At 39.5% G+C, this 26,021-nt stretch overlaps 2 protein-coding genes across 5 annotated transcripts in view; one reads left to right on the top strand and one right to left on the bottom strand.

Moving 5' to 3' along the window:
- LOC149205398 (RING/U-box protein) overlaps window positions 1-26,021 on the bottom strand; it is a 221,736-nt gene that overhangs the window by 80,853 nt on the left and 114,862 nt on the right. For 3 of the 4 annotated variants that reach the window (XM_089395040.1, XM_089395039.1, XM_089395041.1), the window contains 3 exons: window positions 18,539-18,629; window positions 18,278-18,342; window positions 17,525-17,594 (listed from right to left, as the gene is read on the bottom strand). In XM_089395040.1, coding sequence (XP_089251166.1) covers window positions 17,525-17,594; window positions 18,278-18,342; window positions 18,539-18,629 — 226 coding nt within the window. Of the gene's footprint in view, window positions 1-17,524; window positions 17,595-18,277; window positions 18,343-18,538; window positions 18,630-20,268; window positions 20,365-26,021 lie in introns of all 4 variants that reach the window. The other variant, XM_089395042.1, reaches the window with a different exon arrangement.
- Window positions 6,449-10,506, top strand: LOC149205400 (uncharacterized). Its single transcript, XM_089393464.1, has 3 exons — window positions 6,449-9,479; window positions 9,576-9,717; window positions 9,841-10,506. Exons 1-3 carry the CDS (start codon window positions 7,745-7,747, stop codon window positions 10,298-10,300), a joined length of 2,337 nt encoding a protein of 778 aa, XP_089249590.1. The 5' UTR covers window positions 6,449-7,744; the 3' UTR covers window positions 10,301-10,506.

The following is a 26,021-nucleotide window of genomic DNA, read 5'->3' as shown; positions in this document are numbered from 1 at the left end:
TGGTAGCTGACGGTAAGAAAATTGCCAAGGTAGGGAAATGCCATAAAGTCAAATTGCAGATTCAAGACTATAATCTAGAATCTTCGTTCTACATTGTACCATTAGGACAAGTGGATGTGGTCCTAGGTATATGATGGCTACAAACCCTAGGCACTTACTCTGCCAACCATAATTTATAAAATTTAAATGGTAAGGGCAGAAATACAAGTTATATGGGTTCCAGCCACCTGAGAACCAAATTGTATCATCATCCCAGATGATGAAATGATTCAGAAGGGAGCACCAACTTATGTAGAATAGTGTCATCAATTAGAAATGTTAACTTCAAATCTGGTCAATGAAGAAGCACCAAAATTCCAAGAACTAATTCAACATCACGAAAAAGTATTCCAAGAAATTCCATTGAAGATGCCTCCTAAAAGAGAAATCGAGCATACAATAGAAGTCAAAGCAGGATCAAATCCCATCAACATCAAACCGTATCAATATGAACATCATCAAAAAACTGAAATTGAGAGATTAGTCCAAGATCTTTTAAAGTGTGGCATCATCACAAAAAGTAAAAGTCTGTATGTTGCTCCAGTTATATTTGTTCGAAAGAAAGATGGATCGTTCAGATTATGCATCGATTATCAAGGACTAAACAAAATAACAATTAAAAACAAGTTTCCAATTCCTTTTATCGATGAAATGTTGGATGAACTACATGGCTCTAAATACTTCTCAAAATTGGACTTAAGGTCAAGTTATTACCAAATCATAATAAGGTTGGAAGATTTAGCAAAAAATGCGTTCTGAACACATTAGGAGTTTAAAGTAATGACTTTTGGTTTAACCAATGCACTGACAACATTCCAAGCTACTATGAACGAGCTATTCCGTCCATATCTAAGGAAGTTTGTGTTAGTATTCTTTGATGACATTCTAATTTATAGTAAAACATGGACAGAGCACCTACAACATTTGGAACAAGTTCTTATTGTATTAGAAAAACATCAGCTCTATGCCAAGAAGTCCAAATGCACTTTTGGAAAGGAAGAATTAGAATATCTTGGACATATAATATCCAAGGAAGAAGTAAAAGTAGATCCTAATAAGATCAAGGCTATAAGGGAATGGCCCAAACCAGTTAATATCTCCAAGCTAAGAGGATTCTTAGGATTGACTAGGTATTATCAAAGATTTATTAAAAACTATGCCCATATAACCGCACCCCTAACGAACCTTCTAAATAAGAACTCATTTCGATGGAATGTTGAAGCAGAAAAGTGTTTTGAAGACTAGAATAAACTTATGTCTAATGCCCCTGTATTGGCAACTCCAGACTTCTCAAAACCATTTGTAATTAAGTCTGATGCTTCAGGTTTTGGCATAGGTGCAGTAATAATGCAGGGTGGTCACCCAATGGCATTTGAAAGTAGGAAGCTCAATAAGAAAAAACATCTCAAGCCTACATACAACAAGGAAATGCTTCCTATTATGCACGCATTAGCTAAATGGAGAGAATATATATTGGCAAGTAAGTTCTTAATATTAACAGATTGTGAAAATTCCAATCCCTACTGTAGCAATTGATGATATTACTCCTATTTGTTCAATTCCTTTAAACAAATTACTTGTTGTTTCCTACGACAAATATCGAAATACATACACTGCAAACCTTCACTTAATTAAATATTATGCGGAAACAAGAGACTGAGCAAGAAAGAAAATACAACACCATTGACACCGTTATTTTTTGGACAATCGTCCCCAGAAAAACCCAATGCAGGAAAACCGGTACAGCAGATCTAAGGGTTTATTATTATTAAGCAGTAGCAAATTCTAAATACATCTCAGAATACCTCTTGGGTTATTCAGTTACAGGGAGAAATACTGACAGAAAGATTTGTGAGATTACCTCACACAATCACTGAGAAAATCGTGGCTAATTGGTATATTAGATGAAGTGCCTATGGCAAGCCCTACACTGTCTCATTGCAGTCCTCACACAGTCCCTATGTCAACCTCTCTAGGCACTGCGTCACCCATTTTATTGATCGATTTGTTGCCCGGAGTCTCTGCTCTCAGCCTCCCGGTCTCACACCCCGGCTCCCGGCTTCTGAAACTGACCCTGCCCAGCAAAATCTCAGACTCTCTCTCACTCTCTACGCTGCCTCTGCGTGGCCCTACATTAGCCTCTACGTAAGAGCTATTGGATCACTCTCTGCCTCTCTTTGTTGATGATTCTCCCGTTGAGAAAATCTCTCTCTCCAGATGCTATCCCTACCCCTCAACTGCAAGAAATCTCCTCGATCAGAACTTCCTCCTGAGAACTTCTCACTTCAGAAATTCGATCTCTTGATCTCTTGGTGTGTTTTCCAAATGACCTTCAATCCCCTTCTTATATCTTTCTATCGGACAACCAATGGCCTAGATTAACTCCTAATCAAAGGCTCAAATCGTTTTGGTTTGATCTTCGTCTTCTTCTAGAAGTTACACCCACGATTAGATTAATACCCATTAATATTTTTAATTTCCTAGGTTTATACTTGGGTCTCATTAAAAACTAATAATTATTTTAATAAAATCGTCTCTGGGTGGAATTTCCCAAAACACTTTCTGGTTTCTTTGGAATACAAGTGCCCAAGCCTCCCTGCAAAATTTGAGGCCTAGAGCACATCTGGTACTACGCCAAATCAATACACCCTCTTACCGAGGAATGTGCTCTAGCAATATACGGTTATTGTATACTGTTGTGACTCTTAAGCATCATCCTCTGCATTGTTGATGTCTGACATGTTGTCCACCAACTACTCCGTTGCTGTTGTAACTACTCTGCTACTAACACTACCACTATCAACACTGCATCTGTACTACAGCTCCATCTCAAGTGCTGCATCTGTGCTACTGCTAGTACTGCCACTACACTGCAAATTGTTGTTGCTACTCCATCAGCAACGAAAAAGCATCCAAAATTACTTAACTAATTGTGTTCAGTATGATACCACGTGAATGTTGAAGTCTAATTGCTGCTAGTCTCTGCACTGACCCTCTGAATATATTGCGTTGTTGCTGACCTCTACTCTGTGTCATCTGCACTGCGATCAACTCTGCTCTACACTACTCAAACTCTGGCGCTCCTAGCCACTGCAACTTTCTCTCTGACACTCCTCGACACCATCCGACACTAGTCCATCTTGCTACTTTTGATCTGGGCTCCCGTAGCAAGGAAATGATCCTAGAGGTGGACTCCTCAAGGATCCTACCCATTTGTAGCTTCTTTCGAACTACAGCTCCAAATCAGCCCACCTCCTTCCTGGAGGTATCTTGGCTATCATGGTGAACTCCTCCTCTTCAATCTTCGTGGGCGCAGCGTTCGGATCATGTTTCTCATCCTTGTCCTTCTTCTTGAGAGGACACTGAGTAGCGTAGTGACCCATCTCACCACCCCTGAAACACTTGATCTTCGAGACGGATTTCTTACGTCTTCGCTGCTCCTGTTGTCCCTTCGATGTGAGGGCTACATTATCCTCCTCCTCCTTGAGCTTCGACCCACTGTCGTTGTTGCTTCCGTCAAGTTTGACCTTGACTAAGTCTCTCCTCAGCTCCTCTTGTTTAAGAGCCACCCACATTTCATCCCAATTTAGCAATGTTGCTCTGCCTAGGATACTATGGACAAAGACTTGCCACTCATTTGAGACAAAATTGAGGGTTAGTCTAACCAACTCTTAATCCTGAGGTGTATGCCCTGCAATAGACAACTCATCACGGGTTTCCTTCAACTTCATGAGGAATGGATCCACACCCTCTCCCTTCTGCATCTATGCAGATCTCAGCTTCTGCTCCAAGTACATCTTTCGCTGCTCAAAAGATCCCTGATATAACGTGGCTAAGGCATCCCACATCTCCTTAGTATTTCCTTTGCTAGCAATGTGACACACCACGTGATCCTTGACTCCATCCAGGATCATCCTCTTAGCCTTCGCCATCTCAAATCTATATTTCTTCAATGGATCTGAATCTGCAGGGACAGCCAACACGTTGTTGACATGTCTTAAGGGCATGCTCATCTAGAAGGAACGACATTCTAGCCTTCCAGATGACGTAGTTGGATGCTTCGTCCAACCTGTCCTAATCCCTCAAGCCATTGGTTACCATTTCTGCCACAAATGTCGAAAATCTCCTCTCTGCTTCTCACTGTTGTTGCTCAGCCAATGAGAAAACAGACTTCTCAGCTTCTCTTCTCTCTTCTGGCAATCCTCCACCCAACAAACTACCTACAAAAAAATTTGTGTCCCACCATCTCTCCTCACACTGAGGCTTCAGCGCTGCTCCCTCTACCCCGGCAAAAATTCGAACTCGAAGTCCTTCTCTCTGTCGACTCACTCGGAGAGAGATTGCCTCGAAAATCTGCCCTCCCCGCTTGGACTACGCAAAGCCTCTGGGGTTTCGAATTGCTGCCTCCTCCAGCTTTTTCGAACTCCCTCTTCTGCTCAGCACTGGATCTACCTGTGCTCTTCTTGCTTCACTTGCTGCTTTGATACCATGTGAAAATTCCAGAACCGGAATCCCTACTACAACAACTAATGATATTACTTCTATTTGTTAAATTCCTTTAAAAAAATTACTTCTTGTTTCCTACGGAAAATATCGTAATACATACACTGCAACCTTCACTTAATTAAATATTATGCGGAAACAAGAGACTAAGCAAGAAAGAAAATACAACACAATTAACACAGTTATTTTTGGACAATTGTCCCCGGAAAAAACCCAACGCAGAAAAACCTGTGCAGTAGATCAAAGGGTTTATTATTATGAAGCAGTAGAAAATTTTGAATACATCACTGAATACCTCTCGGGTTATTCAGTTACAGAGAGAAATACTGACAGAAAGATTTGTAAGATTACCTCACAAAATCACTGAGAAAATCCTGGTTGATCCGGATATTGGATGAAGTGCCTCTAGCAGGCCCTACGTTCCCTCTGTGTAGTGCTCACACAATCCCTACATCAACCTCTCTAGACACTGCCTCAACCTCTCTGCTCTCAGCCTCCTAGTCTCACACCCCGACTCTCGGCTTCTAAAATTGACTCTGCCTAGCAAAATCGCAGACTCTCTCTCACCCTCTACGTTGCCTTTGCGTGGCCCTTCATGGGCTTGCGTCAACCTTTGCGTGAGAGCTGCTGGATCACTCTCTGCCTCTCTCTGCTGATGATCTTCAGGCTGAGAAAGTCTCTCTCTCTGGATGCTATCTCTGCCCCTCAACTGCAAGAAATCTTCTCGATCAGAACTTCCTCCTGAGAACTTCTCACTTCAGAAATTCAATCTCTTGATATCTTGGTGTGTTTTTCAAATGACCCTCAAGCGGCCAAGCCCCTTCTTATATCTTTCTGTTGGACAACCAATGGCCTAGATTAACTCCTAATCAAAGGCTAAGATCGTTTTGGTTTGACCTTCATCTTCTAGAAGTTACACCCACAATTAGATTAACCAGTGTTGATAATATCGCCGATATTCGTAAATATCGCGCGATTTTGGCGAAAACGAAATTTCGGCTGGAAAATAGCACGATATTTTCGTGTTTTTAAATTCTCGCGAGATTTCCGAAATTGCGGCGATATTTTCATAAATATTGCGCCACGACTGTAAATATCGCGGGTTAGTTTAATCGGGTTATAAAATGGTAATATTGTTTTGCTTTTCCCGTCACTTTGTAATGTTTTCGTGCGAGCTGGAGAGAGACGGAACCGGTGCTGCGAAGGAGGGTTTACCCGGTGCCAAAGGTCACAGTCCCGACGTCTTGAGTCTTGACTCTTCACCGTCAACGCAACGCTGCAGCCTGCAACTGTGCAACACATTATATTGGACCTTGGTAATATGATATATCTATTGAGCAATGAGAAGCATAACCAGAAGTTAGAACATACAAATAGCATAACCAGAACATGCAGATTCGCATCTGTATTTTGTGGCTTGTATTATATGTGCTGTATTCATATATGTTATATGCAAAGTCTTCTAAAAATCTGCACGTGATATCCTAATCCTGGTGACTTAGCTTTTCCAGCCTTTGTCGTTATGCTTTTCCACAAAGCTATGTTCAGAACTGGCTTTTCATGTCATATTTGGTCCTCCCATTAGCGAAGTCCTTCTAGCTCATTAGATATTTAAGGGTATAGCTCTTGTTGCTAAGCTGAGACTTGTAGTTGTGACAAACACTTGCAAAGACAAGGAATTTAGTAAGGGTTACAGAGAGCAGATCCTTGGTCAATATCTTGATTCTTTTCACACAACAATAAACTTTTGACATATAATTATTAATATCTACTATGTACATTATTCAATCTTCTGATTAAAGACGAGATACCTTAAGTTTGAAAGGAAGGGCAGATACTGATTCCTGGCACTCTCAAGTTAATACTACCATAATCCTCACAGCCATAGGGTTTATCTAGATTCTATATACCACACAACCATAAGGTTTCTCTGCACATGTAAAAGGGTCCTTTGCATTCAGATATATCTGCTATACTGTCCAGACTCCAAACATATCAAGGTTACTGTTAGCAAGATCACTGTCTGTATGGTAATAAGTTATAACAAGGTCACTGTCATGTCACAACAACTATCATTACAGTCATCAGGTCACTATGTCAAGGATCAAGATTACTGCTGTCATGCTGCCATTAATTACTTTCATCAAGATCTTGTTATAGAAGGTTGCTACCCAGTTCACAGGTCACTGACATAATCCTTCATCAAGGACTCTTGCCATGAACACAATCATGCCTTCAAGTCACCAACACAACGCCAAAGTCACCGTCAAAGGTAACTGCCTTATGAGGTTACTGTCACACTGTCATGACTCATGAGTCTCAACATGCATGTAACCAACAGAATTTGGTCAAACCCTGTAGCATCCAGATTCCAACCCAACATCAACAAATCTGTTCTCAGTTCTTGAAAACACTAATCCTTTTTTGGGGGCTTAAAAGTTAACAGTGAACACGTCATGTTTTGCCAGTACTCTTTCCTGATGCCTTCTTGTATTGGACCATGTAAAGCAGCCTCCAATATCATGATGTTTATGGCTGCAATTCACATTAAAAACTTGATGTGTTGATTTTATTTTACATCAACTCTTATTTCACCTCCTACAATTACTTGTCTACCTTATTAAAAATTAAAATCCCCTCTCAACACTCATTTAGCCTCAGAAAGATTGTTAGTGAACCAATATTAGAAGAATAGATGGAGCATAATCCCATGTTTTGGCCTGAGATTAGGAAAGTTGCCTTCCCACTCTACCATATTGAAATCTTTCACAACAGTTGCCCTCCCACTCTACCATATTGAAATCTTTCCCAACAGTTGCTTATCCTCAGAAGATAGCATATAAGCCAACATTAGAAGCATAAATATAAATGATTTTATTATCCTCAATGTATACACTGCCTGTAGCAGCCAAATCGCAGTCCTCTAACGCTGTTATTGAATACATTTATATTTTATGATTTTAATGTCTTTTGACTCTTTTCTACATAGCTTGACTAGGGTCCTTTGTGTGAAGATTGCAGATTGTAGAACTTTGTTAAAGTTTAGTCCATTTGTCTTTGAAGAATGAGGATTTGATATTGAGACCTGCACCCATGGAATTTCGTAAATTCGTATTACTTATTAAGTTATTAAGTTACTAATTCCAAATTTTTTTTGGTGCTGTAGGTTTCCTTTTGAGTTAGCCCACTACAAAATACAAATATGCCAAAAAACTTGGACCCATTTTGGGAGTATGGGATCCCTGATGGTGGGACAAATCGTGCATATCTTTCATGCAAATTGTGTGGGGACAAGATGACAGGTGGGGTTACACGACTGAAATACCATCTTGCTAGACTCCCTGGACATGATGTTGGCATTTGTAAAGTTTCTAGTCCGGAGCTTATACGAAAAGCTCTTGAGGCAATTGAAGAAAAGGACAGAAAGAAGGAAGAGGCGGAAAGAAACAAAGCTGAACGTGCAGGTAGATCTTTTGGGATATCTTCTCCTGATTTTGATGTTCAGGGTAGTGGCCCTACTGGCCCTAGTGGGAGGGGCTCCACAACTGGCACACCATCACATGCTAGCGCTACTGCTAGTGTGAATGCGAGGTCATCATTTTTTGTTCCACGAACAGGAGCTGGAGCACAACCTGGCATAAAATCGCTTTATAAAAAAAAGGAGAAGGAAGAAGCAGATAGAGTCATGGGGAGGTGTATTTATTGGAGCGACTTACCTCTCAGCATCACAAAAACCAATCCATTTTGGCAACCAATGTGTGATGCTATTGCTGTTGTGGGCCCAGGGTACAAAAGTGCCACATATGAGGAGTTGCGGGGGCCAATTCTTCAAGCAGAAAAAGAGGACATCAACTCTAGATTGGCGGAGTTGAAACAGACATGGGAAGTCACTGGATGCACAGTGATGTCTGATGGTTGGACAGATAGGAAGGGTAGGACCCTTCTAAATTTCTTGGTACATTGTCCTAAAGGTACCATGTTTATTAAATCGTTGGATGCATCAGAACATATCAAAGATGCAGCAACGATATGTGAGTTGTTAGATGGGTTCATTCAGGAGATTGGTGTGCAGAATGTGGTGCAAGTCGTAACAGACAATGCAGCTAATTATGTGTCTGCCGGCAGAATGCTTATGGAGAGGCATCCCACATTGTTCTGGACTCCATGTGCAGCGCATTGTCTTGATTTGTTGCTTGAGGATATGGGGAAACTCTCCTTCATCAAGGAGGCAGTTGATATGGCTAGGAGCATCCCCAAGTTTATTTATAACCATGCTTATGTTCTTAGCCTTATGAGGAGGTACACTAAAAACAAGGAGTTGCGGCGTCCTGCCATCACACGTTTTGCCACAACCTTTATTACTCTCCAGTCTTTGCTTCGATGTCAGTACGAGTTGAAGCAAATGTTTGTGTCTGATGATTGGCGTGCTTGTAGATACAGCAAGAGACCTGATGGGAGAGCCATTGCAAAAATGGTGTACTCTGAGACATTTTGGCGTGGAGTACAAGAAGCATGTGCAGTTAGCGAACCTATAGTAAAGGTTCTTAGATTGGTGGATGGAGAGAAGCCTGCAATGCCTTATTTGTATGAGGGCATGGATAGGGCCAAGGAGGCCATTCGTTCCTATTATGCAGACAAGGGTTCTGCTGGCCTTAATAGGCAGATGATGTTATGGGATGTGATCGATAATCGGTGGACAGGGATGCTTCATCGACCCATTCATGCAGCAGCACTCTTCCTCAACCCTGCATTTGCATACAAATGCAATTTTCGTTTTGATGGCGAGGTGATGGAAGGGCTCCATACCTGTATTCAGAGGATGGTACCTGATTCTGAGCTTCGTAGCAAAATCAAGCGCGAGGTACAGAGTTATCAGGATTGTGTTGGCCTATTTGGCTTTGATGATGCCATTAAGGAAAGGGCCCTCTTCATGCCACGTAAGTGACAAGTCATCACTCATTAGAAATTAGAAATTTGAATTTAATTTTTAACTTTTAAGTTTTTGAATTTTTTATTTCATTATTTTGTTGTAGATCTTTGGTGGCGAAGCTATGGTGCAAGGGTACCAAATTTGCAAAATTTGGCTATACGAATCTTGAGTCAAACATGTAGCTCTTCAGGGTGTGAGCGCAATTGGAGTGTATTTGAGAAAATACACGCCAAAAAGCGCAACAGGTATAACTTTGAACTCAAGCCTTCAGTTGAGGCTTGAGCAATTACACTTATTGTAATTTTTAATTTTTAATTTATTTCAAGTTTCAAGAGTCAAGAGTTCATTAATTTTTGACACTCTTACAGGTTGGAGTTCGCACGCCTCAACGATTTGGTGTATGTGCATTACAACATCCGACTTCGAGTGAGGCAAATAGAATCACCAGTGGATCCAGATGCCATTTCCTTAGACAATATTGATGTATTGTCTCCGTGGAGGGTGGAGTCTCAGGAGCCCATATTGGAGGAGTCACCTTCATGGTTGGAGGAGCCAGTGGCAGATGATCCATTAGAGCAGGGGCAGCAAGAGGAGGACTCGGAGTCAGAGGAGCAGCAGCACTTAGAGGAGCAGGAGGAGCTGGAGGAGGACACTGCGGGAGCATCAGCATCAACACCATCTGCTATAGATATAGGAGAGCATAGCTCCATGCCTATCACTCATTATTTGACATTAGGTGCAGAGGCAGTGTCAGGGCCTTCTACTACTAGGGGCAGGCCTGACAAACAGCCCATCATGTTTTCCCGTAAAAGGGGGAGAGGGCAGTAGATAGATAGCTGCTAGTTTTATTTGTTATGCTACATGTAACTCATGATGATGAGATACTTTTATTATTATATGTGATGTTATTTTGTATTGGTTCTCCACATTTGAGTCCTTGAATGGACAATTATCAGGGATTAGCACGATTTGGTATCGCCTTTGATATATCATTTCTATTTGACATCATATATATCAGTGTTTTCTTCATATTTATGTGCCAATGTGTTTAACTTTAAACTTTATTTCATGTTGTTATTGCTTTATATGTTTAAAATCTGAAAAAAATGAATATATTATGCATTTTTTATGCTTGCTTTTGTTGTTTAAATTCTGAACATGAAGATGTTGCTTTAAAAATTAAAATAGTTTCTTGAGTGTTTGCTGGGCACTGTATAGTTATAGTATTATACTCATTTAATGCCAATTTTTTGTTTTTTTTGTGCCCTAGGTTTGAATTAGTTCACTACAGTACAAATGTCAAATATGCCAAAAGCCTTGGACCCATTTTGGGAGTATGGGGAGGCTGTTGGTGGGGCAAATCAGGCATATATATCATGCAACTTGTGTGGGACCAAGATGTCAGGAGGGATTACACGATTGAAATACCATCTGGCTAAACTCTCTGCATATGATGCAGCAGATGTGATGCCTTGTATGGTTTCTAGTGCAGAGGTTATACAAAAAGCTCGTGAAGCAATTGCTGAACAAGACAGAAAGAAAGCTGCTAGGGAGAGGCCAATGGTCTCAGATAGATAGCTGCTAGTTTTATTTGTTTTGCAACTTTTGCTACATATAAGTTTATAACTCATGATGATGAAATACTTTTAAACTTTTATATATGTGTTGTTTTGTTTGAGTCCTTGATTGGACAATTATCACTATCAGGGATCAGCAGGATATGTGATGTTATTTTAATTTTTGTTTGAGTCCTTGATTGGACAATTATCAATTTATCACTATCAGGGATCAGCAGGATTTGGTATCGCCTTTGAAGTTTGATGTATCATTTCTATTTGACATCATATATATCAGTGTTTTCTTCATATTTATGTGCCAATGTGTTTAGTTCATGTTGTTATTGCTTTATATGTTTAGAAATCTGAAAAAAAATGAATATATTATGCATTTTTTATGCTTGCCGATATTTGCCGATATTTTGCCGATATTTTCGCCGATATTTCCGATAAGATATTTTCCGGACCCTCGCCGATATTTTCCCGATACCGATATTATCAACACTGAGATTAACACCCATTAATATTTTTAATTTCCTATGTTTAGACTTAGGGTCCCATTAAAAAATATTAATTATTTTAATAAAATCGTTTCTGGGTTCTTTGGAATACATGTGCCCAAGCCTCCCTGCAAAATTTGAGGCCTAGAGCACATCCGATACTACCCCAAATCAACACAGATCATAATAGTCTTCAGCATCTCCTCCAGCAGAAAACGTTATCTACAAAACAACAAAATTGGATAGAAAAAATCACTACCTTCTACATGGATATATTACATAAGAAATTAAAAGATAACATAGTAGCTGATGTTTTGTCAAGGAAAGACGAAGAACCATCATTACTTGCAGTTTCAATTGTTGTTCCCGAATGGCTTAATGAGATTCGAAGTTAATATGCAATCCGGAAACAAGTGCTATAATGAATAACGTGTCTCATAGTTCAAAATTTGAATGGAAGAACGATATTCTATGGTACAAGGGAAGAATTTATCTGAATTCAAATTACAAATTTAAAGACAAGATTCTTAAATAGTCGCATGATTCACTACCAACCGGACATGTAGGATTCTTTAAAGCATATTATAATGCATGCCAGTCATTCTTTTGGAAGGGAATGAGTAATGATATTCAAAAATATGTAGCAAAATGAGATAAATGCCAGAGGAATAAAAATGAAAATATTATGCCATCTGGACTACCACATCTTTTAAATATCCCGAATCAAAAATGGGACAAAATATCAATGGACTTTATTGAAGGTTTACCTGTATCTGATGGTAAGGGTAAAATTCTTGTAGTAGTCAACGGACTCACCAAGTATGCTCACTTTATGGGAATAAGGAAATCAAACTCAGCAAAACAAATTGTTGAGATATTTTGCAAAAATGTTTACAAACTACATGGATTTCCCAAGGTAATTGTGAGCGATAGAGATGCCAAATTTAAGGGTAACTTTTGGAAGGAATTTTTCAATCATATAGGAACCTACCTCAACATGAGTTCAGCCTACCATCCTCAAACAAATAGCCAAACAAAGGTTGTCAATAACTGTTTAGAAACCTACCTACATTGTTATGCCACAGACAAACAAAGTAAGTGGGCTAAGTGCTTACATCTCGTTGAATGGTGGTACAATTCTATTTACCACATGTCAACAAAAATGACTCCATTTCAAGCTCTGTACAGTTACGAACCTCCGAAATGGAAGGACTTTGCTATCATCAAGACGAAACTTCCAGTTGTTAAAGACCAATTAGAAGAAACCCAAAAAGTCGTCCAAACCCTAAAAGAAAATCTAAATAATGCAAGAAATCGTATGAAGCAACAAGTTGACCGAAACAGAACAGAGAGGGAATTTGAAGTTGGAGAATGGATATTTGTTAAACTTTAGCCTTACAAGCAATTGTCCTTAAAACAAAAGGGAAAAAACAAATTGGCACCAAGGTTTTATGGACCATACCAAATCAACAAAAAGATCATCCAAGTAGCATACAGTTTAAGCCTTCCTGATAGAAGTCGTGTTCACAATGTTTTCCATGTATCTTGCCTTAAAAAGGCACTTGGCAAACATCAATTAGCACAAACAACACTTCCGAACTTAGATGACGAAGGAAGGGTCATTATAGAACCAGAAGGTATCATCGCCATCGGGGAAAAGAAGTTGCAATCACAAGTAATCAAAGAATACTTTATCAAGTGGAAGGACTTACCGGAAGAACAAGCTTCTTGGGAGACAGAAACGTTTCGTCAACAATGCCCATCTTTACGTATGCTTTGAGGACAAAGCATCTTTTCAAGAGGAAGGCAATGTTATGTAAATTAATTTAAGTCTGTAAATTAACTAAAAAGCAAAGGGCATGAGCATAGATCATGCCCTTTCGTCAAGAGGCACCCAAGGTTGTATTTTAAGCCAAGGGCCTCCCACATTTATAGCATTCATTCATTCATTAATAATAAATATATAAAATTCTGTTAATTTCTAAGATAATCACTTCGGCATCACACCTAGATCTTAGGATTTGCATAGCATATAGGTTAGTAAATCATCTAAGCAACGATTGTCGATCCGGTTACTTGGCCACTAATTGATAATAAGCGAGAAATTGTCTCCATAAGGCACTAGTCTCAAACTTGAATTTCATCCAATCCTTGAATCTTTCTTAAATTAAACTAGTAACTAGGCCACTCAATCCTGTCTCCCGGACTCGTTGGTTGCCAACTTGTCCTTCATCTTCACATTTCCATAGGGACTACCCCCCATAATCTGTTGTTGGGAGCAGTGATGCGAAAATCGCGAATTAATCGTGATTAAATCGAAAAATCACGATTTTTATTTTTTGCCGATATAATCGCGTGATAAATAAACGGATATTTTTTTTCGTGATAACAACATAAAAAATTGCGATTCGATGGGTAAAAATCGCGGGGTCGGCGAACAGCGAGTTTATAATACGAAAAAACGATTTTTTTATTCATTTCAACAGTCAGGGGCAGCAGTGGATTGGGAGTGACCTAGGAGAAAAAAACTTGTCAATTGGGAGCTGATTCGAGGAGAAAAACGAGTCAAAAACCCTGGTGGATTTAGAGCTAAGGAGGAGAGGATCAATTTTCTCCAGCAAACTGGTATGGGCACCAAATTTATGTGTTTTGTTTTGGTTTTTTTATGCTTTTGGTTGGGTTTGGATAACCCATTGTTTATCAAATATTTTTGAATTGATTTGATGGGGTTTTTGTTTGTTAAATTAATAAATTGTCAAAAATTCCATGTGTTTTGTCATGTTACTCATATATGTAATTTTTTTTAGTTTTTGTAACTTGCAATCATTATTTTTCCATAGATTCACCATTCAACTTCAAAGTTCAAAGTTCAAACTTCATCTTACAAATTTAAAACTCAAGAGTCAAGAGTTCAACCAAATTACAAACATGCCAAGGAAATTGGACCCTCTATGGGAATTTGGTGAACCTGATAGAGGGTTTGATGGAATGAATTTGAGTTGCAAGTTGTGTGGGCATCATATGTCAGGGGGGGTTTATAGATTGAAGTATCATGTTGCACAAATCTTTGGATTTGATGTAGGGCCTTGCACAAATACAAATCCAGAAATCATCTGAAGAGCCATGAGATCATTGGAAGAATTAGAGCGTGGCAGAGAGGCCAAAGCAGAAATGAAGAGGCAACTAGCAAAGAGGGTGTTAGGCTCAAGTGAAGGAAGTGGCACTAGTTCTACTTCAGCATCAATATCTACAACCAACCCGGTAGCTGCCTCATCATTTTTTGTTTCTAGAACCAATCTTGGTTCACAACCATCTATCACTTCCATGCTTAAAAAAACTGAGAAAGGACAAGCTGACAAGTTGTTGGCCAAATTTCTCCTTTGGAGTGATATTCTTTTCATCGTTGCAAGGAATAATCCATTTTTCCAGCCTGTTGTTGATGCTATTGCAACTGTTGGCCCAGGGTACAAAACCCTTCTTATGATGACTTTAGAGGTTGGATTCTTCAAAATGAAAAGGTTAATTGCACCAAAAGATTGGAGGAGTTTAAGGCATCATGGGCACAAATAGTATGCACTATGATGTCAGATGGTTGGACCAACCAAAAGGGGAGAACCCTTATAAATTTCTTGGTTAGTTGTCCCAAGGGGACAATGTTCATGAAATCTATTGATGCATCTTCACATATCAAAGATGCAAAAACTTTATGTGATTTGTTGGATGTGTTTATTTTGGAAGTGGGTGCAGAACATGTTGTCCAAGTCATAACAGACAATGCTGCAAATTATGTTGCTGCTGGTAGGATGCTTATGGAGAGGCATCCTACTTTATTTTGGACACCTTGTGTTGCACATTGTATTGATTTGATGTTGGAGGACATAGGAAAAATTTCCTTTGTCAAAGATATTGTTGGGTCATCAAAAAGCATTACAAAATTTATATATAATCATACATCTATGCTTAGCTTGATGAAAAAATTCACCAACAATAAAGAGTTGGTGTGCCCTGCCATTACACGGTTTGCCACCAGTTTCATATTTCTTCAATCCCTCTTGAATTCTATGTGGGATGTGAAGAGAATGTTTCTTTCAGAGGAGTGGCGTGCTTTGACAATGAGCCGCAAACCAGAGGGAGAGGCCATATGCAGATTAGTTTCATACCAGGAAGACTTCTGGGCGGGAGTGCAGGAGGTGTGCACCGTTACTGAACCTTTGGTAAAGGTTCTTCGATTAGTTGATGGTGATAAGCCCGCAATGGGATATTTGTATGAGGCCATGGACAGGGTCAAAGAATCCACTCGGACCTACTATGATGATAAGGGAGATGAGGGGTTTCAGAAACAACTCCTCCTAAGGAAAGTGATTGACGAACGATGGAACAACACACTCCATCGTCCCATTCATGTTGCAGGGATCTACCTGAACCCCACATTTTCTTACCCATGTGGGTTCGTATTTGATGCTGAGATCATGGATGGATTCTTAACCTGTGTTTAGAGGATGGTGCGATCTCCAGCAGAACGTACAAAAATCTCCAAAGAAATGGAGACATACAGGATGGCAGGTGGCACATTTGGCTTTGACATGGCTGTGACTGATAGGGTGACTAAAATGTCAAGTAACTTTTAGTTTGTTTCAAATTTCATTGTCTCTTCAAGTTCATAACTTCATACTTTGCTTCAACTTTCAAATTTCATTTTTTTTCTTATGTTTATTTAAAATTTTATTTGTAATTTTGTTGTAGATGCATGGTGGAGAATGTATGGTGCCAGGGTACCCCATCTGCAAAAGCTTGCCATTCGAATCCTCAGCCAAACATGTAGCTCCTCAGGATGCGAGCGCAACTGGAGTGTATTTGAAAAAATACACAACAAGAAGCGCAACAGGTTAAACTTAAAACTTAAAATATTGCAAATTTCCAAATAATTTTTTGAATTCATTAAACAATATTTTTTTATAATTATTATTTCATGATCTTTGTACAGGTTGGAGTCCCAGCGACTTAATGACATGGTCTACGTTTACTAAAATCTTCGATTGTGGGTGAGGCAACTTGAGAAGACACCTGATATGGAAGCCATCTCATTGGATGTGATTGACACCACTGCTGCATGGAGGGTTGAGGCTAAGAGGCCTCTCATGGAGTCCGCAGATGATTGGTTAGAGCAAGAGGTAGTGGAAGGCGTAGAGGGGAAGGAGGAGGAGGAGGAGGAGCAACAAGAGGAGGAGGTGACACCACTTACTCGGGATACCCCTGCCACCAGTAGAAGACGTGGTATATCTCCTATAGCTCCTAGTTCTTCGGCTTCTAGAGCACAGTAGAGTCCACTGCCAACTCCACCGGCATCTACATCTAGAGGGAAAGGGAGAGCTATTGCATTTTCTCACAAGAGGGACAGAGGAAATCAGTAGTATTAGGCTTTAGTTATTTTGTTCATTTCATTGTATATGACATTATGACTCATGATATGAGATACAATATTATATTTTTTGTTGATATTTTGAAGCTGAGTTGGGACTCAGGAGTCAGGACTTACTATTCAGGACATGATTCACTGTTATGTGTGATGTAGCACTATAAATGATATTACACATCTTATATATTAGTTCTTTTATCATATTTATGTGTCAATGTATTTATTTTATGTTGTAGATGCTTTAGATATTAAAAAAATTGATAAAAATTGAATATTTTTGTATTTTATGATTGTTTCCCAATTTTTACGATTTTTTCCGATTTTTTCCCCTTTTTTTCCCAAGCCGATATTATCCCGATAACGATTACTGCAACATTGGTTGGGAGACAACTAGAATGGAGAGGTCCGGAATCAAAGTGATGGTTCCCGATCTGAGTCGTTGTCGCAGTGCCTATACAATCTGAGCAACAACATGAGTCAACCATTTTGGTCACCAGCTCAGACCTGATATGATTGTAGTAAACAATAGAAAGACATAAATACGTGAATAATTAAAAGCAAGGTTAAATGGCGTCAATACCTCTTCATCAATATAATATGATGGAAAGGAAAGTGCATTGTTCTTCCCATAGACATACCAATTTTGATCCCTGTAACAAAAACAAAAGGCAACAGATTAGTAACTTCAGAATGTTACATTCAGCCTGTATTAAAAACTTCATTAATTAAATCTATGAAAAAAAATGATAGCCTAACCCTAACACTGCGTATCTTGTAATATCTTTTGTATTTTTTAATATATGTAATTTGTGAATATAGTTAAGAACCAAAATATCAATGAAAGACACAAAATTTGCTTCATGGTAAGTACTTTAGTAAACCGAGTGTGTTAAACACTAGCAGATGTCCAACAATTCAACAATTGCAATTATCAATACTGCATTTATCAACTCCTTGATCCACTAAATGCATAACCATGAGTTGACTCAACAGCAGATTTATGTGTGCATATGTCTGCATATTATATTAAAATGTCTTTTCAATCTTCTCAGTATATTTTACATATTTTTCTCATTTAAATATTACCCAAGTGGGTTATTTTCCAAGCTCATCTCAGAGAAGACAGTGAACCTATAATAAAATCATTGCATGTATGAAAATAATTTAAGTAGTCAATGGATGAATTACTAAACAAGTTTAATCCCTATAAAGTTTAATAAGACAGTGCATTAAGAAAATCCAACTTTTGTAACTGAATAACCCAGATATGGAAACTAGAAAGGGAAGGAAAGAGTAAAAAGGGTTGTCAAATTAAAATTAAAATGGAAAGCACCTCTCTGTTCCTCCAACAGCACAAGAATTGTTCTGTTTATTACTGCCACCAATCGTGTCATAGACCTGCATATTCAAAATCCAGAAAATATAATTCTATTATGCCCAAGGAAAACTGACAATGAAATAAATAGAAATGGACACAACCTTATGACATATCTATAAAACTAAGTGAAGCCATTCAGTTAATGTGTGAAAATTTTATAGAAGCTGGAGTAAACATTAAAGACTTGACAATTATGAAAAGAGGCACAGTACTTACAGGGAGACAGGTAATGATCTCAAATTGAGCTTTACAAAGGGGACAAAGATTGGTAATGATTGCCCAGTTATCTATGCATGTAAAACAGAACCTGAAATCTCAGAATTATAAAATAGCCGTATTAGATCTCTTTCAGAAACATACATCCGAGTTTCTAACAAATATAGACAGCCAAATTTATTGTTCTTTCAGTAATGAACTATAGATATCAATTTCCAAATTATATGAAATAACAGCTCACCATTTATGCGCTTCAATATCTAAAACAGCTCTCTAATATTGTTGATTACTCTTTCACAGAAAAAAGAGTAATTGCTATGGCCCAATATTTTGATATCTTGTTTGGAGTTAGCTTGAATATAGGAATAAATGTTAGCAAGAAGGGGAAGTTTTGCTAAATTCAAAAATCAGATGATCAAGAATACGTGTGTTCCTCTCTACCTGAGCATTTTATATTAAAAATGAACATGTGAATCATGGAGATAAAATAAAATAAATGAAATTTCAACGAAATTTAGCTGCTCAATACAGAATTCTACCAGATTAGTCTGAGAGAGATTTTAATGTGATAAATGCAAGCATGTCAATTATAGAGGTTGTTAATAGGAAGGATGGAATTATGTAATATACGAGTAGGATCAGGATAGAATAACCACTGCAGCTTCTAGCAATTGTGTACTGGACAAAGCCATTTCCCACATAATTAATTGACAATTTGTACTATAAATGGGGCCCTTCAAATTTGGAATAATACAAAATTTACAAGTACTAATGATTAAAATCATCAACAAGTCTTCAAATATAATCCCATTCCTGGTACTTAATGCTAAATATTTTTGTATGTACTTGATAATGAATGCACATAAAGCAATTCACTGCATATCAACTCATTTGTATCTGTAACCATTGCTAGCAGTAACTTGTACTAATTATCCATTTTAAAGTCCTACTGTAATGAAAATATAATTGCCCTTCATTTTTCTAAAGCTATGTAAAAAAGTTTTCTTTATGGGTACTTGATGAGTGGAGAGTTGTTTCAACAGTTGCAACAAATTTCCCAACCATCAATTCAATGACGAACAGGCACAAGCAGTTAGTCATTTTCCATCTGAGGTCACTCCCTCTGTGTCTTACCATGGGTATGCAGTCCCCTTGAGTCCATCAAGACATGATCCTCTGTACATATTATAATAATAATGAAGGTATACTTTATTTGATGCTATAATTCATTGCCTCCATGTGAATGTAGTTAGAAAGGTGCTCGTAGTTCCAATTTTTTCTCTATTCTATCCATGTCTTTTAAATCCAGAAACTCCAAATGATAGGTTAAGGTTCTTAAAGACTAATGTCTCTTCTATATTGTTGATTCACATATAAGATATGGCAGTGTTGATGATCTAACTTTGGCATGAAATTGATGGAGAAGATAGCAGTCATGTCATGCATAATATCATTCTTAAAAGGAAAAGAAAAAGAGAAGGAATAAAATCAAATAGAAATGAAGTTTTATTAAACTCTCCGCAAGGCCAACGGGCCTATGGGAAGGATGTATACAATGAATTTATTCTTCATAAGAACCTCCCAACTACGAAAACCTATACAAATATTGCAGAAAAACATTACAACAAAAGTGTAGGACAAAGTGAAGGCATGGCCCAAGAACATGGTGCAGAATAATTTTGGACTCCAATGGACTCTACCTCCTTTCCCCTGCCCTAGACATTAATTACCTTTTCATTCTGATCTCTGGATATTGTCTCTGCCCACACCATTCTTGCAACCGCAGTCATTGTAATTCCCATTTCTCCCCCATAAAAAGTTGTCTCCTAACCAATGTTATCAGAAGCAGACAGTCATCAAACTGATCAACCCCAAAAATGTGAATCAGACCGGAAGTGGAAAAAACTGGTCAACCAAAAATACATTAAATATTCAAATTTTGTTTAAAAAACATATATATTCTTGTGTATCCCTATGAATCCAAATCATTATACACAAATATGCAAAGTTTCTAGTGTATATCACAAGGGTGCATATAGCCAAAACAGCACAGACTGCTATACATCTCTAAACCAAAAGTACAGCAACAAAGAGGCTCTAAATGGCCTCTCGAGTCAAAAAAACCATCCTACAACAAATAACTGTTGAATTTCCACAACCCTGGTGTCTAAGATAGAATCTTAAATCTCTGACGCTACCAAAACCAAGAATCTAAACAAAGCTACTTAGCACAGCGGAACAATATAACGCAATAAATCAATCACGTGCACAATAACAACAATAACAACAGTGTATGTAACCCAAATTCATTATATTATCAACATATAATACAACAATCTAGGGATCCCGTACAAGGGATAATGGCCCTCAAATATCCACAAGTACAAGAATACAAGATACAATGACAATACCGCTGCTCTAGTGCACAATAACAACCTCTATGCCGTATCTCATCCTGCCGGTCCTTCGCTTCCGATCTGCACTCTAGCTGCCCCTTAGTCCATCAAGAAACAACACACAGAGACTCCAGGAGGGCTGCCACATTTCACTGCTGCAAGTCACTTCTGCTACAATGAACACGGGCTGATCCAATCTGCTCCACTAGGCTGGCCAATACCTGAGCTATCCAACTGCCTTCTTAGCAGCCTCTTTTGTCCATCAAAGAGCTGCACATTAGGCTCAATACTTCACCCACTCACACAACAGTCCAAAGTCCTTCTTGTTTGCTGATCTAGGGCTACTTTGGACACCACACATTGCCCTCCAACAATCCAAAGGTGCCCAATACAACTTCTGAAACTTCACTGTAGAATCTGCCCACTGGTTAGGGCATCTAACCATCAAGTCTGCCCTTCCTCTTTGGCTTCAACAGGCTGCAAATATATCCCATCCAAACTGATCCAAAAACTAGGATCCAACACTAGCAAACATACATGAAATACATATATTTTACTATTTTGGCTCACTGCTCTAGGGTCTGTTTCACTGCTGTTATAGATAACCAGGTTTGATCCAAGATCTTTTGCTTATAGATGTGTTAAAAAATTACATGCGTAAATTGTAGCTTAACATAGAAAACTTAATGTGCACATGAGAGAAGAGGAGAAACACATAACGCATGAAAGAAGACAACAAAACTTGATAACGGAGTTCGTCCGAATTGGACTACGTCTCCGGGCCCTACTCGATCAATGGGGAGGTCTTCATTCATTAAGTGGCATGAGAAAGAAGAGTACAAGCATCAGTTACAAAAAAACAGTTTTATAGCTCCATACTGAAAAATGGCCAAAAAATGCAGAACCCTAATAGAGAAACGGACAGCGCCATTGCGTTCGTGGTGTCGAGAAATGCTGAAATCATATCAAATTTGTCAAAATCTGAAAAAGTCAAATTCCGGCCCTCCTGCAAAATTTTGCCTCGCACTGCCTCCTCCTCCCTGGGCGCACTGACAAACTGTGTTTAAATAAAACTTGGCCGGCGATTTTCCCAAGTGGCGGTTAGCTGAGTTGGTTTAGGGGTCCGGTTAATATGGAGGAGGTCGAGCGGTCAAACCCCGCCTCCTTTTTACATAACAAAATCCTTTTTTAAAATAAAAATTCGCTGGGTCGCGCTTGCCTTGGGCAGCCCGCCCACCGTACCTCCGTTGTCATGGCTGTTGTGCTTCCCTTTTGGGCGTGGTTGGGTCTGTGCCCCAAGGGCCGGCCCACCACCCAAATTTAATTGCAATTGTCGTGGGTTGTTTGTGGCCCGTTCCGTGAGTGCTGTGGTGGTTCCATGGGAGGGGTCGGGGGTCATGGCCCGCCCCTCCACCACATATGTTTTTCTTTTTGATATGCAGTTATGAGTTGGGGTGGCGGGGTTGGTGGCCCGCCACCCCCTTTTTTATATTTTTTTGTTAATAAAAACAAAAATGTGCATTTTTGGGAATTCGGTTTTTTTTACCAAAGGGGTCTTTTTAAACAGGCAACGATTTTGCCCGGAATCTGGCTGGAGTTGGCCGGATTCTGTCTGCCGAAAAAGTTCAAATTATGCCTTCATTAATCCTACCCAATCATCAAAATTCAACCCAACTTTGACTGCCTCTATCTCCTTCATCCGGACTCAGATTGGAGTGTCGTTCGCACCGTTGGAATCAGGGCAACGAGCACTTCGATCTGATGTCAAGTTCATTGCCTTTCCGCCACTCTGAATTTTGAGTCTTTTCCATGCCACTAATGTCTAGAGATCCTCCTGGATCAATCCTCCCCACTGAGGAGCTTTTGGACCCCAAAAGCATTTACACTTAGCACACTATTTGTGTCCTTTCAACCCACACTTTCGATCACCTGTACGCAAAATTAGTACATATTTTTGCAATCATGAACACCACACATGACTTAACAACCCTTCCTTGCCAAGAGTTTATAGCACACACTCCTTGGCCAAGGATTACATAAAAAGTAATCAATACCTCAACTACTAGTAAATAAAGGCCAAAATATCATCGTTGCGGTTTGAAGTGATAGGAAACACACCATCACTTTTACATTTACTTGCAACGTATGATTTACAATGGTGGCCATAACAAGCTACTACATTAGAAAAACCAACTTAACAAAGTAGACCACCGTGAATGGGGTGGTTTCATTTGTTGAACATGTTCACCTTTTGGCTTCTCTAGCGATGTTTCCAGAGCATGGAGCATCGAACATGCGGTTTGTTGGTGTCCCTCTTTGTTGCAATGGCTACAACGATTCTTTTTCCTCCAAACTTTCGAGGTTGCCTTGGGGCGCTTTCCCCTGGTGTTCCTCCGATAAGTGTTTATGGGACCCCCAATATCGCTGGACCATGAGGAGGGAATTTCATCATCTGAAATTAGCTGGCTACTAGCTGTATTGGAGCTTTCTCCCATTTCCTTTTTGGTGTATCCGAGTCCTGCACGACGCGACAATTCCTCGACTTCGATGGGGTTTACGATGCCTTGGCCTTTGATGCCGAGGCCCTTTCCCTGATACCCCATCTTCTTCAATAGTTTGGATCCAATCCCTGTAGTATGTTTTTCAAAAGCAGTGAATTCATCATCATGAAAATCATATGAAATCGAGGAATCGCTTTTTACCTCCGGATAGCGATGCTACAGCTTTTCCAAGGCCTCATCCTTGGCTTGCAACTGGCGTAGTAATCTTTTTTTTTCTTCCCTTGCCTCCTGTAGAAGCCTCCTTAGCTCAGCATTCTCTGCTTGGATGTGGTGGTTGATCTCCTCAAGTTCTTGGAGTCCTGCTGCGGGGAGTGCCCTTTTCGTTATGTCTGTTGAAATCCTTGATTCATGGCCAGAATCAGACCCCAAATCTATGGGTCCTCCTGCCGCAATCCCAAGGGCTGCAAACTTCGTTTCATCACTAAAATCGGGCCTAAAGTCAATGGGCCTACCTCGTGCAAATCCTACCGCTGTGACCTTCTCATCTTCCTTTAACCTGGAATCTTGGTTTTGTTGCACAGTGATGACGACCTTCTGCTTCCCCTTTCTATCATTCCTTTTAGGTCTCAGCTCAGGGTGCAACTTCCAGCAATTTTCTTCATCATGCCCCTCTTTCTCACAATGTGTACAAGAGGGCTTTGCTCCCCTTCTCTTGGCTGTTGTGGCTCTCTTTGGGTGGTCATCCCATTCAGGTGTTCCCCTATTTTCCAGATGAATGGCCTTTACACTAGCTGAGTCAATGGTAGTAGGTTCAAACAATAATAATGAATGTCTAATGTAACTATGTAATGATCCAATATACTTAGTTACTACTTCAGGTGAATCAAGTGCAATGCCCAAATTAAGTGCTTGTTTTCTAAACTCCTCGATAAAGCTTTGAACATCCTGACCTCTGCCTTGCCTTAAGTATTGCCAATCCATTAAGGCTTTTTGCTTATAACCCAAGGGATAAAATTGTTCCTTTAATGCAGAAATGAAACTAGGCCATGAGGAAAGAAGATTACCCACACTTTTACTGCTTTGCAATTTGCTCTCCCACCAGACGAGCGCGGTGCCACTCAGTCAAAGAGAGGCCAACTGAATCTTTGCTTCATCCTCTTCGATCTGTTGAATCCTGCAGTAGATCTCAATCTGCCTAATCCAGTTATTAAGCTTTTCTGCATTACTTTCACCATTATACATGGGAAGATCAAATTTGACATCTAATTTAAAGAAAGGTTTCTTAGATGCACCCCTTGAATTTCTACGATGATGATGATGAGAGGAAGAAGAGCTTTCACTCGTGGAAGGAGAAGGAGGGGGTTCTTCTTCACCATTTCCATGCACTGAACCTTGTTCTTCTACCTTTTTCCCTTCTGCTTTCTCCAGTCTTGAAAGAAATTAACCTACATTTTCTACCATTGCATAGAAGGTTTTGCGGAAATTGAGCTCCTCTTCATGACGAGCCTCTTCATCTGCCATGTTTCTCCTTCAATGTGCACGTCCTGCTTCGGGATTCAAAGACTTTAGTTTCCCTTCGCCTCTTAGGAGCCTGTTTTTTGTTAGCATACAAACATGCAATTCACATCTAAAATGACCTGCTCTGATACCACTTGATCCAAGATCTTTTGCTTATAGATATGTTAAAAAATTACATGCGTAAATTGTAGCTTAACATAGAAAACTTAATGTGCACATGAGAGAAGAGGAGAAACACATAATGCATGAAAGAAGACAACAAAACTTGATAACGGAATTCGTCCGACTTGGACTACGTCTCTAGGCCCTGCTCGATCAATGGGAAGGCCTTCATTCATTAAGTGGCATGAGAAAGAAGAGTACAAGCATCAGTTACAAAAAAAATGAGTTTTATACCTCCATACTGAAAAATGGCTGAAAAATGCAGAACTCTGATGGAGAAACGAATAGCGCCATTGCGTTCGTGGCATCAAGAAATGCTGAAACCATATAAAATTTGTCAAAATCTAACAAAGTGAAATTTCGGCCCTCCTACAAAATTCTGCCACGCACTGCGTGCACTGCCTCCTCCTCCTTGGGCGCACTGACAAACTACGTTTAAATAAAACTTGGCCGACGGATTTTCCCAAGTGGCAGTTAGCTGAGTTGGTTTAGGGGTCCAGTTAATATGGAGGAGGTCGAGCGGTCAAACCCCGCCTCCTCCTTTTTACATAACAAAATCCTTTTTTTAAATAGAAATTGGTTGGGTCAGGCCCGCCCACCGTACCTCCGTTGTCATCGCTGTTACGCTTCCCTTTTGGGCGTTTTTGGGTCCGTGCCCCAAGGGTCGGCCCACCACCCACATTTAATTGCAATTGTCGTGGGTTGTTTGTGGCCTGTTCCGTGAGTGTTGTGGTGGTTCCGTGGGAGAGGCCGGGGGTCGTGGCCCGCCCCTCCACCACATATGTTTTTTTTTTTATATGCGGTTATGAGTTGGGGTGGCGGGGTTGGTGGCCCACCACCCCCTTTTTTCATATTTTTTTGTTAATAAAAGCAAAAATGTGCATTTTTGGGAATTCAGTTTTTTTT

This window comes from Pinus tabuliformis, chromosome 1_2 (assembly GCF_031772625.1).
Source record: "Pinus tabuliformis cultivar Carrire ecotype Pingquan chromosome 1_2, CPIR1, whole genome shotgun sequence".
In the NCBI taxonomy this organism is placed as follows: domain Eukaryota; kingdom Viridiplantae; phylum Streptophyta; class Pinopsida; order Pinales; family Pinaceae; genus Pinus; species Pinus tabuliformis.
Note: the sequence above shows the minus strand (reverse complement) of the source record. Positions and strands in the feature narration are given on the sequence as shown.

Coding starts and splice junctions, on each gene's coding strand:
- LOC149205400 (XM_089393464.1), top strand. CDS start 7,745: ATGCCAAAAAACTTGGACCCATTTTGGGAGTATGGGATCCCTGATGGT. Junction 9,480..9,575: donor AAGGGCCCTCTTCATGCCAC/GTAAGTGACAAG, acceptor ATTTTGTTGTAG/ATCTTTGGTGGCGAAGCTAT. Junction 9,718..9,840: donor CACGCCAAAAAGCGCAACAG/GTATAACTTTGA, acceptor ACACTCTTACAG/GTTGGAGTTCGCACGCCTCA.